Source organism: Saimiri boliviensis, chromosome 12 (genome assembly GCF_048565385.1).
Source record: "Saimiri boliviensis isolate mSaiBol1 chromosome 12, mSaiBol1.pri, whole genome shotgun sequence".
NCBI classification, from domain to species: domain Eukaryota; kingdom Metazoa; phylum Chordata; class Mammalia; order Primates; family Cebidae; genus Saimiri; species Saimiri boliviensis.
In genome coordinates, this window is record NC_133460.1 from 15,461,770 (window position 1) to 15,480,529 (window position 18,760).

The 18,760-nt window shown below is 43.5% G+C and overlaps 1 protein-coding gene across 9 annotated transcripts in view; it reads right to left on the reverse strand.

Annotated features, from left to right (window-relative positions):
• TNRC6A (trinucleotide repeat containing adaptor 6A) overlaps nt 1-18,760 on the reverse strand; it is a 219,020-nt gene that overhangs the window by 3,069 nt on the left and 197,191 nt on the right. For 7 of the 9 annotated variants that reach the window (XM_039477909.2, XM_074381912.1, XM_074381916.1 and 4 more), the window contains 13 exons: nt 17,954-18,096; nt 17,423-17,569; nt 17,124-17,261; nt 16,558-16,677; nt 16,013-16,090; nt 15,512-15,722; nt 12,862-12,993; nt 7,165-7,323; nt 6,127-6,267; nt 4,416-4,523; nt 2,752-2,973; nt 1,022-1,092; nt 142-281 (listed from right to left, as the gene is read on the reverse strand). In XM_039477909.2, coding sequence (XP_039333843.1) covers nt 142-281; nt 1,022-1,092; nt 2,752-2,973; nt 4,416-4,523; nt 6,127-6,267; nt 7,165-7,323; nt 12,862-12,993; nt 15,512-15,722; nt 16,013-16,090; nt 16,558-16,677; nt 17,124-17,261; nt 17,423-17,569; nt 17,954-18,096 — 1,810 coding nt within the window. The remainder of the gene's footprint in view (nt 1-141; nt 282-1,021; nt 1,093-2,751; nt 2,974-4,415; nt 4,524-6,126; nt 6,268-7,164; nt 7,324-12,861; nt 12,994-15,511; nt 15,723-16,012; nt 16,091-16,557; nt 16,678-17,123; nt 17,262-17,422; nt 17,570-17,953; nt 18,097-18,760) is intronic. The other 2 variants (XM_074381914.1, XM_039477911.2) reach the window with 1 other exon arrangement.

An 18,760-nucleotide genomic window follows, 5' to 3' on the forward strand; every position in this document is an offset into this window, starting at 1 on the left:
CCAATCTTGGAATGAGGGCACTGCTGCCGCCCACAGGAGCCGCCCATACTGGACCCCAGGCACTGCCCCAAGCCAGGCTGTACTCTCGCACAACTCCTTTCCCCAAGACTCTGCCAACTAGGTGTCCAACGGCCAACTTACATGTGCAGAGACTTTTGTGCCTTCACTACCTCTTCTTTTGAACTGTAGCGGACCAGAGCATTTCCGTGAGGGAGGTTCAGGTGGAATGTGATCAGCGGGCCGTGCTGCATGCACAGAGTGCGCAGAGTTGAGCCATCGATCTAGGAAACAGCGTGGGAACCACCAGTGAGGGGTCACTGAGGGTCCTCTGGGAGGCCGTCCCAGGCTGCACCGCTGTCCCTTCTCTCTTCCCTGAGGCTCTGTGCTGGCATTACTCTTCACTGACACTCACTGCTCTAACTGGGTACAGAGCTGCCCTCCCCACCTCCACTGCTCCCAGAGCCATCCCTTTCCGGCCTCTAGACTCCTGGACACTCCCCAGATCCCCAATTCCTTATGAGCCATTGTCCCTGCTATGACTCCATGTCTTCTCTCTTCCCTGCCCTGAGGACAGCATCCATCAAAGCTCTGCTCCCTGGGGGAGGAGGAGGTGGGCGCTTAACACCCAGCCTCCAGAGGAGGGGGCAGGCCAGGGGCTAAGAAAATGCTCTCACCTTGGGGCAGACTAGGGTTTCTCCACATGTGAATAAGGACCACCTGTGTCAAATTCATCTGCAGGCCCTCAAACCAATGCAGAGTCCCAGCTCTTAGCCCAGATCTACTGACTCAGTCTCTGGGTGAGACCTGGGAATCTGTATTTTTGGTTGGTTCCCAGGCACATTACGGTATGAACCACTGGATCTGACCAGAGCCTGCCTGCGGTCTACAGACCAGTCCTCTGGTACCTCCTCTGCCTGGGCTCACTACCACCTAGAAGCCCTCGCCTCACACCCAGACCCGAACCTCTGTTCCCATGCTCCCTGACACAGCCACATAAACCAGGGTTATCTGGTATCCTTACCTGAGGTGTAAGGTTTTTTAGAACAAGCCAATTTGTTATTCTCCCTGAGCTGCTCTCACCCCAGCTGGAACCTAAATGAGGAAAAAAAGGACAAGTGAGTTTTCCAGGGCTGGATGAATACAGCTAGAGTTACTCAGCAGATCACTTAGCCTCCTGGCCTCCTTTATTTCCTTGCACTTCTATAAGGATGTTTTCTCCCTAGGCTCACAATCTGAGCTCCCCCTAGCCATGGCCAGGCATTAATTCCATGGCAGGGGACTCTGCCTCTGGGGAGAGTGAGCTCAGAATGGCTCCCAGCTTACCACGTGGGAGGGCAGTGAGCCATAAAACCCAGCAGTCCTCTTTGAGATCTTCTCATTGATAGGAGCTAATAGCATCTCAAACGATACCACTTGGGGAAGGCTTCAGTAACGTCTGAATCCTCCCTGCCTGTATCTCCTTCAGGGCGTGAAGCCTTAGGGGATTCCAGAACTTGCCATGGCACAGGTGCTCCCTGTTTTCACCTGGATTACTGCACGGGCTCCCCATCTGGCCTTCCTGCTGGGCCTCCGTGGCATCCACTCTCCCCCTGGGAGTAGAGCCTCACCCCTGACCCCATCTATGACTCATGGCACCTCACAAACACTTTAGGGTGCTTGGAAAGACCATTCCATGACACAGCTCACGCCTATCCACTTCTCAAGGAATCCTCCCCATCCCCGACAATCCTCTCATTACTCCAACGCGAGTTTTTGTGCTTTCTCAGGTGTCTGGGCCTTGGCAGAGTCTGCCCCTCAGCTTCACCTGGCTTACTCCTACAGGTTTCCTGATCCCACTCAACTGCATCAAGGCTCCCTGGGGTAGGCTCCTGACCACCTTCACTAGCACCCTTCGCTGTGTGCTGCCAGTCTTAGCTGGCACCCAGATAGACGTCTGTGGCCTGCAAAAACTACTCACACCACACCAGTTACGTTAACTTGCATTCGGTAGCTTGGCACAGACTTCAGTGTTCTTTTCCTGTGAATTAACCCCCACCCAAAGGAAAAGCTGCAAGTTTTCCTACAGCCAGTCACCCGTCTAAAGATCAGAAATTATACATTCGATCAGAAAATACTGATGAGGTTTTATTACTCATTTTCAACTTGAAGATGGGAGCGTCTGGTATAGTTTGCAAGCAAGGTAGAGTGAAGGATAAGACTATTTACTGCGGAAACTGCTAGGCTAATCTGGGGGTGTGTGTGTATGGTGTGGAGCTGGTGCAGGCAGGACATGATGCCAATGCTAGCCATTTACAGAATGAGGAGAGTTGGCCGGGGCCTTCTGGCTTATGGCTGTTGGCCCTGTATGATTAGTCAACAGCACACTCTCTCACTCTCAAATGTTCATGTTGAATAAAGGCCAAGCGACCACCCAAACAGGCCCTATTCTTCAAGGTCCAGTTCCAGACTTGCCCAATACTGGCTTCTGTGCCATGTGATGTGGTTTAAGCCTGCCACGAGCAGGAGGTTACTACATATTTTAAGATGTAGGCTTGAGGAATTTCTGAGACAATGGAGCTTCCCACTCCACTAAGTTTACTGTGGCCTGTTGTGTGTCTTGGGGTGGATCATTTCTTTGAGTTCTCATTCCACCTGACAGAGGGTAACGCAACAGTCTACTGTTCAGGTCTCTATTAAGTAAATTCAACTGTTAGTACGGGCTAGAGTTCTGTAAATAAACCACAGAAAACCACCTTACATACTGCATCTTACCTGGGGTGTATCTGGCGTCAGAATTTCCCCATCCTCCACCTACACGAAGGGGAGAATTATCCCACGTAGACAAGGGTGGCTTCTGACCAGTCAGTCCCGGAGGTGGGCGGGACGGAGCAGTGATGTTTTTAGGTGGCAAAGGGACCTTCCACAGCTCATGAGCCAGAGAGGTGTTTGTAACTGAACCAGGAGACCATGTCAATTTGGAATCACTATTTCTGGCTACTCAAAGGCGGAAAAAAAATGGAGAGGGGAGGAATAGGAATAATGTTTAAGAAAGGAGGAAATTTAAGTAAGGACATCCATTCTCCCATAGAAAGCAAATCTAACAAACAGAAGAAACTCTATTAAAACCCCCAAATCAAACTACACTGAGAAAAAAGAAAATCAGCCCAAAGGAAACTGCTTCCCTCCCTCAAAACACTCAAGCCATTCATCTGTTATTAATAGTTTTAAGACCTATGAAATTCTTAGGCCAGTGTCCAAAACTGTACTCTAACTGAAATGGAAAACAATTTGAATTGCTCTAAAATAGCAGTTGTGAACTTCTTAATAACCATAATTGAGTCACTCAAGAAAGTCATAGACAGGCCATTCAAATGAATTTTAGAACTTTGTTGTTTACTCAGGGAAGAAAGGACTGCAAAACAGCCCCATCTCGGGAGCTGTCACAGGAGATCTTCACAGGGTGCCTGCCTCTCTGTGCCATGCATTGGCTGCTGGGCACCTGGCATTTGCTCTCTGTGATCTCAACACAGTCTACTGAGGACAGAGTGGGTAAGTAATTTGTTTATGGGTCCAATGTAGAGCCAGATTCAAAAGGAAGCCTGCATGGCAAAAGAAAGAAAAGAAAGTAAAATGGAGGAAGAAAGGAAAGGAAAGGAAAAGAAAAGAGAGAAAAAAAAGAAAGGAAAGAGAGAAAAGAAAAAGACAGCAAGGCCTGTTCCTGATGCACACGGCCTTGCAGCAATGGGGACATGAGTGAGTACGCAGGGACCAGGTACACAGTAAACTACATCAACTGTCATGCTAAAAGTATGGGGGGACAGCAAGGAGGGGAACAATTCCTATCTTCCATCACCATCAACTCTTTTCTTACTTAACTTACAAAGTTAAGTAAGTGCGTGTGCATTAGGTTAAGTGTGTGTGCATTAGGTCAGTGCTACTCAGGGTGTGGCTGCAGTCTCAACACAGCTGCATATTAATCTGCCGCAGGATGAGTCCCGAAATTCAGAGTGCACATGTGTAGACCGAAAGCAACCTGACGTTCCTGTAACTCTCAAGTGTGCCATCATTTTCCTAGCAATTCGGAATTCATGTTTACCGTATTTTACAAAAGTATCAGTCTATGAGGACTGGCAATTTTTTTTTAAGGTCCTTCACTGATAGTCTGAAAACTAGTTTGGATTAAATTACATTTAATTACAGAGCTGCTGTGGCTCTCAGATGAGTGACAGTGGTTCAGTGAAAACTGATTTTAGTAGATGACCACTGGGTACAGTAAGTTTAAAAAGGAATAAACGATGATAGAAAATAATTTCCCAGGCTCACAAACAGAACCTCTTAACTCCCTGAGAAGACTATGGACAAAAAGAAGAGGGCATTAAAACAACAGCTGTGGCCTTGGCTATGACCCTCCCTTCCCGAGTGAAGGCGAGGCCCACCTGAAGTGCTTTGTGCTGTACTGCTGAGGGGAACGTTGTAGTTGGAGGCACGAATGGATGACCAGGCACTAGTTGAAGGCAGCGTGGTGTTCAAGGATGAGGATGACCCTGTGTGAGGGAAGAGTAAAATCAGCCACCAGAGCAAGGAATGTGGAGGTTAAGAAAAAGCAAAAGCTTCCAGAGAAATCGAGGTCTAACAGTATGCCACAAGAAAGGAAACAAGATGATGCCTGAAGACATCTTCCTTCTTGCCTTCAAAAGAGGATGCTAAGCGAGCTCGCCAGCTGTCTCTGCCTTGGCTTAGCACAGGCATTTTCCCTCTGATTTTGTCCTCACTGGCTTTGAGGATGCATTCTATCAATGAGGTCCAGCCACTCAAGACAGCACTTGGGCTCTGCTTCCCAGCACTGGGTCTAAAAGGAGGTTTGAGTCTTGCTGCTCCTAACTTGCCCCTGAGATCCAGGGACTTCTTACTGGCTAGCCTGCTCTCTAAGGCACCTAGTCACAGGCACTGCCAGTGAGCTGAGCCTTCAGCCTTCTCCATTACTTGCTATATTCAGGCTCCCAAACCTGGTGTTGCTTTCCATTTTCAAAACCCCCTTCAGTACTACTCTAGTTGAGCTCTAGACCTGACCACCATCTGGATTACTATACCAGTTTCCTGACTGGTCTACCAACCCAAACCACTCTGCTGACCACAGCCAAATTACCCCATCTTAAAGGTTCTTCCACTCAAAGCCGTCAATGCTCTTTTTTGCTTTAACATCAAATCCAAACTCTCTTGACTTTCAGAGCCTTTCTATAGGCCATCAGATTCTTCAATTAACTCCCACACTATGAGAATTTATGCTTGGCTTAGTGTCCCCCCAACGAGGCAGAGCCGTCTGTGAAATACAGACACTTCACAATGCTGAGGAATCTTCTCCACTGGTGCAAAGACACTTGCTACCTCAGCAATTTACACGTCTAAGGCAACATGGCTGCTTCACATTTGCTTGATAAAAGTATAGACGGTATTTTAAAAAGAAAGTATTTTTTAATATCTAAAAAATTCATTTCATTAACAGTCCTCTGGTACAAAATCATGGATGAAACACATGTAAATGCCTTGAGGTGAAAAGTAACCCTGTGGCAGGTAATATGATAATTTTATTTGCTAACCAATTAAAAAGCACATCTGGACTGCAGGGATCCTTAAATTGGTCATATTCTTACTCTCTGAGACAGTTTAATTTGTTCTTCCAGACAAAAGTCCTTCAATATTCCGAGTATATAAATACATGTAATAGTAAGTATAAGGTCTTGTTTTTTAAATAATCATAATCTTGTAACTCAGTATAAAGTTAGTATATAACTTCATTTGTTGTTTTTTCATTCAGTTAATACGATTACTGGAAAGCAAAGGTTTGCTGGTCCTTCGTGTTAACTTATTAAATTAATATACATGTTTGCCATGCTAAGGATGATGAAATCCTCATCATTTAAAAAGTAGCCAAATTAAAAAGCCACCTATGGGAAAATAGAGAATTGTTTGCCATTCTTCTTTTTTTAAAGAGAGAGGGTCCCACACCATGTTGCCCAGGCTACCCTCAAGCTCCTGGGCTCAAGCGATCCTCCTGTCTCAGTCTCCCAGAGTAGCTGGTACTACATGAACCATTCTTAAACTGTGTTGTTAATTCTCACTCAGAAATGGATCTGCACCCTTACGTACCACTGTTCCTGTCCCTGAGGTGGTCAACTTCCCGCACAGTATTAATTGAAAGATTGTTTATGACACTGCCAGGAGTGACGTAAGGGTCAGTTTCAGGGTCAATGTTTGGATAACCTTTCCATGGCTCACCAGGACGAAATTCTGGAAATGGAAATTTAAAATTAGTTCAAAGCTTAATCATCATTTTAAAATCCATTATTAGATATCCAAAACCTTTATTCCTAAATCCTATGCAATTCTCAAATATTTTCCAATTTATACTAACACTCTAAGAGGATGGTTCAGTGATATAACTAGTATTATAGAGCTATTCTTTACAAAGAACTTGCAAGTTTTTAAAACTGAAATCATCTCTCTGAATGTGAATATACACATACACACATATATATTCATATATGCGTGTGTACTTGTATGTATACACGTGTGTGTGTGTAAATGTATGTATGTATGTTTGAGACAGGGTCTTGCTCTATCACCCAGACTGGAGTGCAGTGGTGCAATCATAGCTCACTGCGGCCTTGAACTCCTGGATTCAAGTGATCTCACAGCTCAGCCTCCCCAAGTGCTGGGATTACAGGCATAAGCCACTGTGCCTGGCTGTGGATTCCTGTATTCTTAAACAGTAACATTTAAAAGTGCTTTATGACAAATCAAAGCTACTGCAACTCAGGTAGGACAAAGCAGGACATAGAAGCATTTCTGCTAACTCCTATGTACAAATGAAAACACTGCAAGTTACTCCCTGACACAACTTAAGAGAAATAATGAATTAAAGTTTTTAATAGAATTCTTCATGCTGGTCCATGGGACTCACTTCTACCTCTGCTGCTTGAGCATAAAGGCATAGGGAACAGGCTGACACACTCACTTGCCCAAGACTTCATGCTTAACTTTTCCTCTATCACTTCTGCATTCCTTTTCATCCGCACAGGTCAGTCTAATCACGCCGATCTGGGCTACATCAGTAGTAAGTCCAGATGTAACAAAACCTTAATGGAAACACAGTCTCATGAACGAAAGTGTTAGAAAAAATTTTACCTGGTGGCCAATTAACACTGCTAGAGCCGTTAGGCGATTTGGCACGTGGCCAGCCATCTCCTATAGAACCTGGAGGACTGGCTGGTGAAGTACTGCTGTTCATAAAGTCATAGGGAACAAATGGAGACTCTTCCAGCCTGAAACCACTTGAAATAGCACCTAACAAGGGAAGAATAACAGAGAAATGTGAGCAAAATACACCATCAAATTTATTTCTTATACTTTCTCAAATGTAACATGACCACTTTCTACTGGATCTGCGTTCACTAGAGTTAACTCTTTTATATTGAGATTCTAACGCAAGCGTCCCCAAACTTTTTACACAGGGGGCCAGTTCACTGTCCCTCAGACCGTTGGAGGGCCGCCACATACTGTGCTCCTCTCACTGACCACCAATGAAAGAGGTGCCCCTTCCTGAAGTGCGGCGGGGGGGCCGGATAAATGGCCTCAGGGGGCCGCGTGCGGCCCGCAGGCCCTAGTTTGGGGATGCCTGTTCTAACGTCTTATTTGAAGAATGTCTGAAAATGACTACTGTGAATTTCATTTCAAGGATATGAGGCCGATAAACATCATTAAGTGACCAAAATATTAGTACAAAATATTTCCAAATCATTAAAAAACTTGTATTTTGGGCTAAATTGAGAATGAGTTTGGTGAACTCTCTGGTGGGAAATTCCTGTTTTGGAGGATGAATGAGGAACACAGAAGGAGGGACCAAATGGTGATAAAGGAAGAACCATGGTAGGGAGCACTGTGAGTGCAGAGGTGGATCTGAAAATCCAGAAAACCGTTATGCCCACAAGATTATACGCAACAAAAAGAGATCAATACTCTTTTCTCTATCAGGATGTTAATATTTCTACCCTATGCTCCTCCTTCTTGTGACTACACAGCACTGGTAAAGATAGCTGTTACAAAAATAAGTGTGAAATCCCATAAAAGCACTTGATTTCACTTAGAGATGACCCTTTGTTTTCTTGTGATTTACTCTCTAGATACATATTTGAACACAAGTTAAAATGACAAATGCGGGCTGGGCGCGATGGCTCATGCCTGTAATCCTAGCACTTTGGGAGGCTGAGGCGGGTGGATTTACAAGGTCAGGAGTTGGAGACCAGCCTGGCCAACATGGTGAAACCCCATCTCTACTAAAAAAACAAACAAACAAACAAACAAAAAAAACTAGTTGGGCATAGTGTTGTATGGCTGTAATACCAGCTACTTGGGAGTCTGAGGGTACAGGGAGCCAAGATCATGCCACTGCACTCCAGCCTGGGTGACAGAGCAAGACTCCATCTGGGGGTGGGGGGGAAGACAAATGCTTTACTATTAATACAAGCAGAAGACACACCATTCTCATTGGAACTGTGTCAGCCGCTATACTAAGTGCTGGAAGTAGAAAGGCAAATCAGATGGATGGGGTCCTTGCACTTGGTGACACTGTATTCTAACAAAATCCAAATGAACGGAGAAGGGAAAGAGGGTGTGTAGCAAGGAGGAGCAGAGCTAGCATGTGAGGGGCTGGGGAAGAGATACCAGGTGGTAGGTAGCCTGCACAAAGGCCTCATGAGAAAAAGTGTGACATGTTTGAGAAAATGCAAAATCACTTTGAAAACTAAGTGGGAGAGTGAGTAACATTAAGGAGTCGGGCCCTGATGCCCCATTATGTTTTGTTTCAAAGGTCCTGAGGTGGGAGGTGCACGCTACAATCAGCCCTAGGACCTAGCACTCCAAGCTGGCCCTTGTCCCGCCGGCTCCACCCATGTTTATATCCCCGTCCCTGAAGGCATCACAATTTGCAACACCCTCATGTAGGGACGCAGGGCTTTGCAGGCAGGCCACACTAAGGAGTTTTTTGTTTGTTTTGTCTTTTTTTTAAAGAGTCAGAGTCTCAGCTCACTGCAACCTCTGTACCTGCGCTCAAGTGACTCTTGTCTCTCAGCCTCCTGAGTAGCTAGGATTACAGGTGTGGGCCACACCTGGCTGTTTTTGTGTATTCTTAGTAGAGACGGGGTTTTGCTATGTTGGCCAGGCTGGTCTTGAACTCCTGACCTCAAGTGATCTGCCTGTCTCAGTCTCCCAAAGTGCTGAGATTAAGGCGTGAGCCACCATGCCTGGCCAGTTCTATACTGAAGTGTTTTAAGACAAGAAGTAATACAATCTAATTTGTTTGAGATCACTTTTGCCGCTGTGTGGAAGATGAATTAGAGGTGAGAGAAACAATGCAAGCAGGAAGATCATTAGACGCTCCTGAGATAGTGAGGGGTCATCCATATGCATAAACCGTGTACTTTGGAAGTAGCATGGGCACTATTTACAGATGGATATGGGGGATGAAGAAAGGAAGACGTCTCGTAAGTGGATAAACAAACGGTGGTATGTTCCAATACAACTCTTGAGAGGAATGAAGTTTGTATGCCACAATGTGGATGAGCCTGGAAAACAGCATGCCAGACACAAAGGGCCAGAAAGTATATACTTCTATTTTAATGAAATGTCTAATAAAGACAAATCTATAGAAAACAGAAGGTAGGTTAGTTTTTTTTATGGCTAGGAAAGAAAGGAGAATCGCGGAGGGGCTATGATAGCTCAGGAGTTCTTTTTAGGTAAAATGTGTACAAATGGATTGTGATGATGGCTACACAACACTGTTAATATACTAAAAGCCACTGAATTAAAAGTAAGTTATATCTCAATAAACTGTTTAAAAAGAAAGAATGAAAGAGCCTGGGTGCGGTGGTTCATGCCTGTAATCCCAGCACTTTGGGAGCCTGGGGCAAGTGGATCATGAGATCAGGACTCCGAGACCAGCCTGACCAGTATGGTGAAACCAGGTCTCTACTAAAAAAAAATACAAAAATTAGCCGGATGTGGTGGCACGTACCTGTAGTCCCAGGTACTTGGGAGGCTGAGGCAGGAGAATCGCTTAAACCCAGGAGGTAGAGGCTGCAGTGAGCTGAGATCACACCACTGCACTCCAGCCTGGGCAACAGAGGGAGACTCTCTCTTAAAAATGAAACAAAGAATGTGGTTGGGCGAGGTGGCTCACGCCTGTAATCCCAGCACTTTGGGAGGCCGAGGCGGGCGGATTACGAGGTCAAGAGATTGAAACTATCCTGGCCAACACGGCAAAATCCTGTCTCTACCAAAAATACAAACATTAGCTGGGCATGGTGGTGGGCGTCTATAGTCCCTGCTACTCGGGAAGGTGAGGCAGGAGAATTGCTTGAACCTGGGAGGCAGAGGCTGCAGTGAGATGAGATTGCACCACTGCACCCCAGCCTGGGTGACACAGCAAGACTCTGTCTCCGAAAAAAAAAAAAAAAAAAAAAGAAAGTCTCATTTTCTAGCTTCAGGCATTTCATGGGCGGAGGTATCATCCATTGACACTGGAAGAAATGAGAGTGTGAAAGGGAAAACCAAGTCTCCGCCATTCATGTTGAGTTTGAGGTGGATGTAAATAGAACCTGGCTTGCAATTCTGGCTGGCTCCCACTATGAATGTCCATTACGGCACAGTCAAGCCCTGCATGCCACTCCAGCCCCATTCCTTCCTCTGACTTCAAGTATCAGGGATGATGGCGCTGGCCCCCGACAGGGCCTCTAACCCCTCGCTGGCGGGCACTGACCTATCCCTGACTCAGCGCATCTCCACAGTGCTCATTTCCCCTCTGGCTCTGGTGTCCTCAATCTTGTCAATCTGATCTGTGTGAACTATTATCTGTTCTATAAGCAGAATTAAAGCCACTTGGGAGTGAAATGGGGCATAAATAAAGTAATGGCTGTATATGAAGCAAGGATACATGAAGCAAGCATAATTACCACATTCCAAGTGATTAATTCTTATACCTGAGATGATAAACATTATATTTTTTCTAGTAAGAACAATTTCGATTAGGGAAAACTTCATTTAATCAAAGGGAAATAGATGACATAATGATGTAGCAGGGGTCCAATTGTATTTCATTAAACAACACAAGAGGAACATGAGGAAAATGAAATGTAAAATATACATGATAGGTTCAGTTTAAGCAAATGGACCTAAATGTACCGTAGAGAAATGTATTTGTCTTGGAGGTAGGGGATCTGATGAGATAGTGATGAAGGCAGTAATGGCAATGATGGCTACGATCTGCTGACCACTGATGTGTCTAACTCTGTTCCAATAGCTAAGGGCCTGAGCTGCATTGTCTCATTCATCCTCAAAACATACCAAGAGGGCCACCATTAAAAAAGAATGAAATCATGTCTTTTGCAGAAACACGTATGGAGCTGGGAGTCATTATTCTACGTAAACTAAAGAGAAACTCAAATACTGTATGCTCTCACTTTTAAGCAGAAGCTAACTAATGGGTACTCAAACATGAAAATAATAGACAATTGGGACTCCACAAGGGGGGAGGGTGGCAAGGGTTGACAAAGTACTTGTTGGGTAAAATGTTCACTATTTGGGTTACGGGCTCACTGGAAGCCCAATCTCCACCAGTATGCAATATACCTGTGTAAAAACATGCACAGGTACCCCCGAATCTAAAATTAATCTAGGCTGGATGCAGTGGCTCACACCTGTAATCCCAGCACTTTCAGAGGCTGAGGTGGGCAGATCACTTGAGCTCAGCAGTTTGAGACCGGCCTGGGCACCATGGGAAAACCCCATCTCTACTAAAAATATATATATAAAAAAACTAGCCAGATGTGGTGGTGCACATCTGTAATCTCAGCTGCTAGGGAGGCTGGGGGTGGGGGTGGGGGATGTGGGGAGGAAATCACCTGAGTCTAGGAGGTCAAGGCTGTAGTGACCTAAGATTGTGCCACTGTACTCCAACTTTGGCAACTGAGGCGAGACCACGTCTCAAACAAAACAAAACAAACAAACGAAATAGCCCAAAAGGTACTATTATTAATTCCATTTGGCAGAGGGACCTCAAGTTCAGAAAGGTTACTTGCCAAGTAACTAATTAAAATAAAATGTCACTTAACAGGGCTACATTTGGAGACATTAGGCAATTTCATTTTTGTGCGAACATCAGAGATGGCAGAGCCTACTACACAGCAAAGCTCTATGACATGGCCTACTGCTCCTAGGCTACAAACCTACAGGGTGTTACTGTACTGAGTTATGTAGGCATTAGATACAGAATGGTGTATCTAAACATAGCTAAACAGGAAAGGTACAGCGGCTCACTGCAACCTCTGCTTCCCGGGTTCAAGCAATTCTCCTGCCTCAGCCTCCCGAGTAGCTGGGACTACAGGCGCACGCCACCATGCCCAGCTAATTTTTGTATTTTTAGTAGAGACGGGGTTTCACCACATTGGCCAGGACAGTTTCAATCTCTTGACCTCGTGATACAGCCTCGGCTTCCCAAAGTGCTGGGATTACAGGCATGATTACAGGCACTGCACCCGGCCTAGTAAATGTTAATAAGTGTAATAAAATAAGAATAAAATCACTTACAAAAATTTAAATAATTTTTAAAAATGCATCATCTGATCTCATCTTTATAAAACAGAGCAGAGGTGAATTTTGCTTTTCATCTGAAAGTCTCTTAACTAAGACTTAATAACTTTTTTAAAATGAGGAAAATTTCTAAGATAATTTGGCTTTGAAAACATACATTTAAAATAAAATAAAGGCCTAAATCTGGTATTCTGCAGGTTTGCTTTGTTTTTCTGGTAAGATTAACAATGTAGTTTATACCATGTTTGCTGGAGTTTTGATCCAAAGATGTGTTCACAGAAATGCTGTCCACTGTAGTCCACTTCCTTAGTCTTGACTGTGGCTCTTTAATACTGTTCATATCCATATTTACATTCAAGTTTGAGTTCAAGCCTGAAAAATTAAAAAACAAAACATTATAAAATACAGCACATTCTCGTTCTAGTAGCACAGCTTCTATTTCCTAGAAAAAAAGGTAACAAATCTAATGTTTTCAAACCATATAACCATTAATACTATAATTTAGTGATATGTAGAAAATATTTCACCATAAAATTGTGATGATTTTTCAATTCCTTGGTGAAACAACAGGGAGAAAAGTTTTAAGGAAGCCAAATTTTAAGTTTACTTTGAATAAAATGCAATTGTTTAGCTACTGCCCAAGTGTACCATGCATGAAGATCTGTGGTCACTTTCAGTTGCTATCTTTTGCTTGTAAATTCGAAAGTAAAAATGTCCTGCACTTAGCAATTACACCTAAGGGGGAGATGGCCGTATATTAAAGCACAATTTACTTGACGTTTCCTGATGAGGCACCTTAAACTTGGGTAACTCTCTTGGAACAAGAATGGAAATTTCAACCTTAGATCACTGGTTAGAAAACTATTAAGCTAGTTTTCTTAAAAAGTAATCCAGGGACTATTAAAATTAGAATCACCTAAAAACACTTGTTTAAAAATGAAGACTTTACAGTGGGAGCTATAATCTTCATTTAACAAGTTAGAACCCAGGAGGTTCTTACTCTAAAGTTCCAAATTAAACTGTTTTAAATTCTCTGGTCTGATGAGAGTCCATGTGATGTTAAGGTCTAACAAACTTGAAAACTTTAACAATGTGAATTCTCTAATATCATGCCTGTTTTGCAGAGGGCAACTAAATTTGCTACTCTTAGACGCATCAATCAGATCAGGAGCTAATAATTTTTTTCTGCAGAGGTTCGGCTGGTATATCAGGCTCTGTGGGCCAAATGGTTCCGGTGTCTCCATGCAACTCTGCTGGTGCAGCACGAAAGCAGCCACAGACCTCAGGTTAGAGAAAATGTGGCTGTGTCCCACAAAACCTTACAACAGCAGGCAGTGGGCCAAATGTGGCCAACAGGCTATAGCCTAATGCCCAATTTAGATAACTGTATCAGTATCTGCATGAGCCAAGCAGACTTTCTTAATCAAGAAGTATCCCTCACTGAAAAGCTGGCCAGGGCAGGAAATCCTACACTTAGACCTTATGTGGCCCAATTTATATGTCAAGTGTGTAGTCAAATAGGAAGAGCCATTTCCCTTCAGTGGTGAGACAGAAACTTCTCCCTGTACTTGGGTATCATTCTTTCACTACTAAATGTTGTCTCTGACATTACCTGGCCACCACTAAATGGCTTCTACAGTATTCACCCCCAGTAGTAACTGACAAGGGAACTGTTTCTGGAAATGCACAGAGATTACTAATAATCCTAAGGACTCAAAGTACAATTTATGTCCCCGGTGAGAGTTTGTAGTAATACCAGGGTGAGCCAAACCAGTTCAACCAAAGAGTGAGGCAGCAGCAGGGGCAACAGCATGTCCCAGCCTCTGCCCACAGCCCAGAACATGCCAGATAACTAAAGGTCTTCAAACACTCTGGCCAACAACCAGCAAACCTGGTTTATAAGAAACTGCTGTATGGGAAAAGACAGAAAGAAAAAGCAAAATGAACATGGCATGAACAATCAAGGGTCAAAATATAATCAAGGGCACAAGAATAAAGAGACCTAGGAAAAAGAAAACATATAAACCCAAAATCTCCATCCAGTGAATAAAAGCCTAGAGATAACAGAGAAAAAAAGGAGTGGGACAGAGGTGGGGAGTTGCATGCATAAGAAAGGCAATCTCCTTTCTTACCTCCATTTTCTTATTTATATGAGCAATCATTTATACATATTTAGACATAATTAAAACTTCAAGTTCTGAGAACTAGCAAACGTGACTGTGACCATTACCAGCTATTTCACCAAAACAGACTGCTCAAAAATTCTCTGGTATTATGTTTCTAATAAGAACATCAGCCTTCCCACCCTTAATAGCCTTGATTAAGACAGGTAGGCCTTAAAAAAGTGAAATGTTTCCTTTATTCTAATGCACTTTAAATGAGTATGGAGTTTTTGAAATAGTGTGATTTTCACGCCTGTAATCCCAGCACTTTGGGAGGCCAATGCAGGTGAATCACCTGAAGTCAGGAGCTTGAGATCAGTCTGGCCAACATGGTGAAACCCCAATTCCACTAAAAATACAAAAATTATCTGGGTGTGGTGGTACACACCTGTAATCCCAGCTACTCAGGAGGCTGAGGCCCGAGAATCACTTGAACCCAGGAGCAGAGGTTGCAGTAAGCTGAGATCATGCCACTGCACTCCAGCCTGGGCAACAGAGCAAGACTTTGTCTCAAAAAAAAAAAAAAAGACATAGTGTGATTTTCCTGAATGGAGAGAGAAAACTTTTCTGAACATGGAGCGGGTTAAAACTAGGAGAGGGGATGGAAACTGTCTGAGAAGGAACAGCTAAGAGATCAATGTAGCTTTCACGATGAAACAGAGCTGTAAAGGTAAGTGAGGAGGAGGCATGCCTGTGATATCCAAAGCTTAGGCCAAGGAGAAACCCACCTATAGGGAAGTTGCTGAAAGCAGTTATTGGTGATGGCCCTTTTTGCAGCTCAGGTGTAGTGTGGGGCATGACATTGTCAAGGAAAGATTTCATGGCTGGCTGATGGAGTGGCTGCTGCTGAGATGGTGGAGTCTGCTGCTTCACCAACAGATTTGGATCAAGTTGACGAGATTGTTGCATCATTTGCTGCTGCACACTAAGAGGTCGACCCTTAAAACAATGAAATGATTGGAAAAAATTATTTGGGGGAAAAAGTCTTTACAGAAAACTACACATTCCTCTTCATTTTTGAATTCACTTTCTTCTCAGCAGAAAGGTGAATAATCACTGTATAATGTTAACATAACTCATGGACAACCAGCAGACTTAATGAACAACATACTTCATTATATCTTAGGAAGATTGTTTTAAGAAAGACATTCTGAATCTCTTGTTAGAATGGAGACAAGCAGAGTTTATTAACACAAAGATAGCACAGCGAGTTGGAGGGCCGGCTCTACCTGCTGGTCTTGCTGCGGCCGGTTCCCAGAAGGCACGCTTCTCTGACTCTGCGCCCTTTGCTGCTGCGCTAACAATCGCTGGAGGAAAGATGGCAAGAGGGTTACTATGACACCGTTACAAAGTTGTGTGCTCCCGAATGACGACAGCAGATGGACCTACAGACGCCTGGTGCGATCCCCAATGCCAACATATCTCGCCTTATCTAGTACAATCTCTTCCTTGGACTCTCTGGCTTCTAGTCACTCCTGAAATTCGGTCTTTAGTTCAATCTAAATTTCACTTCAACAGAGAAACTCCTCCTGATCATTCTACTTCCACCAGCACCGCAGACCTGTCTGAGGCCTCCTCTCACAGCATCCTGCACTTCTTCAAAACATTCCTCAGAGATGTTCATGATCTGTCTTCCCCAACAGACTGTAAGCTCCATGATGACTATGACTACGCAAGTTTTGTTTACTGTACTATGTCCTGAACAGAGCCTAGTGTTTGGCACACAGCAAATGCTCCATAAATGTGTATTAAGAAAGACTACGACTCTCCTTACCTGTAACTGGGAGATCTGAGAAAGCTGGTTTAGCTGGTTCAGCATGGCTACCTGTTGAGGGCCAAAGAGTGGATTCAGGCCACCGTTGTTTGGTGCATACTTCAGCAATGAAACTGGAACCTTAGGATCACAACAGTAAGTTAATGATCTTGATAAAATAACTCACACTAGCTACATGTACTGTGTGTTTTAAGTTGTCAATAGAGCAGTTAAATTTGTGGACTATTCACTGGGGGTTATAATCTTTGTCTGTCTCACTAACCGACCATTTACATATACTTCTTCGTGGGCTAAGTAAAAGATGACAGAGATGAATCTTAAACCAGCCAATTTTACTTTGCTTTTGTCCTCCTCTCAAGATGTTTTACAGAAGAAAATAGTAAATTTTAGATTTAAATTATCCTTGACTTACCCTTCCTACAACCAAAGTAATAGTTAATTCAGAACTAGCTGAATCTCAAAGATGCCAATAAATATGATGCTTAGCTAGCCATTCCATTCAAATATGAAACCATGCAAGGTCCTTTTTGCAGGTAAACAGGAGAATGTAAGGAAAGCTTATTTACCTGAGGGGAGAGTAATGGAGGAGGCACTTGAGCACGGAGATTAGGCTGAGATGAACTAAGAGGTTGTGCTGGAGGCTGCTGCATGCCCCGGGGTTGTGCTGCTGTGTTTCCAACACCAAACATACTGGGATTGCCATTCTGTGAAAACAACCAGCAACAAATGACAGTGGGATTCCTTAGGGACAAACATCTCATTGCCACATTGTACTATGATTTAAACAATGTAACTACACGTAGAGAGATCTTATTATTAATACAAATCATTCAACTGAGAGCCTAAATTACACATCTGGACTTACCTGTCTAACAGAATTCAAGTTTTGCATACCCAGCCCTGCTATGGAGCCAAGGGCCTGGTTAGGTAGTGCACTATTTGAAGGGGGAAGCTTCATGCTTTGACTGGACATAAACTGCATGTTTTGGGATTCATCTGCTACAATGCCATCCTGATTGGACAGACAGAAAGATGTGCAACACCAGCCAAGCAAACAAGTGGAAGGGAGAAATCATTGCAGGAACAGAAGAGAAGTCACATGACATTCCAGCATCAACAGGAAACAGGTAGAAAACAGAAGAGATCAGATTAGTGTTAATTCTAGAGCACACAAAAAGAGCCAAACATATTTTATGGGATTAAGAAGAAAATATAAATGCAACCTCTATGCTAAATTGAGACATAAAAAGACAGTGAACTTCAAAATCCAGTAAAAGAATTTGGTATTGGATTGTAATACTTTATATCATATAAAATGTTTTAAAATATTAGTGTGAAAATTATGCTATTAAGTGTGCTGGTTTGTCAAGTCAGAGGTAAAAGTAAAAAATCTTACCTTATCAAAATAAGGATTGCGCTCCATGGAAGACTCTTTGGAAATCTGAGGCCGAGAACCAGGGCCTTTCCCGACCGTTCGATTGTAATCACCAATATTTAGGCTATGTTTATCTATCTCCATTCGTTTGTCTTGTAACATTCCTAATAAATGCAGGAGACTATGTTATCAAACAAGAAGACAACCCAATTGGTTTCAGATAAATTTACAACAAAAGCAAAATACTTTCCAAACCGAAATGGCTTCACTGAAGTCAAGGATATGTGAAAAATATACTTGCATTTCATAAATTTTACATTCCTCACAAGTGAAGTTCCAATTAGGAGATACTGTTATTTTACTGAAACAAGTAAATAGACTAGTAAATTCACTAGTCTATTTCAAAACTTGAAATAGACTAGTAAACAGAAGGTGGCTAGCTGATAACCTCGATTGATTGATTGATTGATTGATTGAGACAGAGTCTCGCTGTCACTCAGGCTGGAGTGCAGTGGTGGTTTCTTGGATCACTGCAACCTCCGCCTCCCAGATTCAAGTGATTTTCGTGCCTCAGCCTCCCGAGTAGCTGGGATTACAGATGTGTACCACCACACTCGACTAATTTTTGTATTATTAGCAGAGAAGCAGGTTTCTCTATGTTGGCCAGGCTGGTCTTGAACTCCTGACCTCAAATGATCTGGCTGCCTCAGCCTCCCAAAGTGCTAGGTTTACAGGCATGAGCCACCGGGCCCAGCCTCATTTTAAAAAGACTCTTAGAACACGTAAGACACTTTGAGTCATCTCTAATCTGCTGAGTTTTATAATACA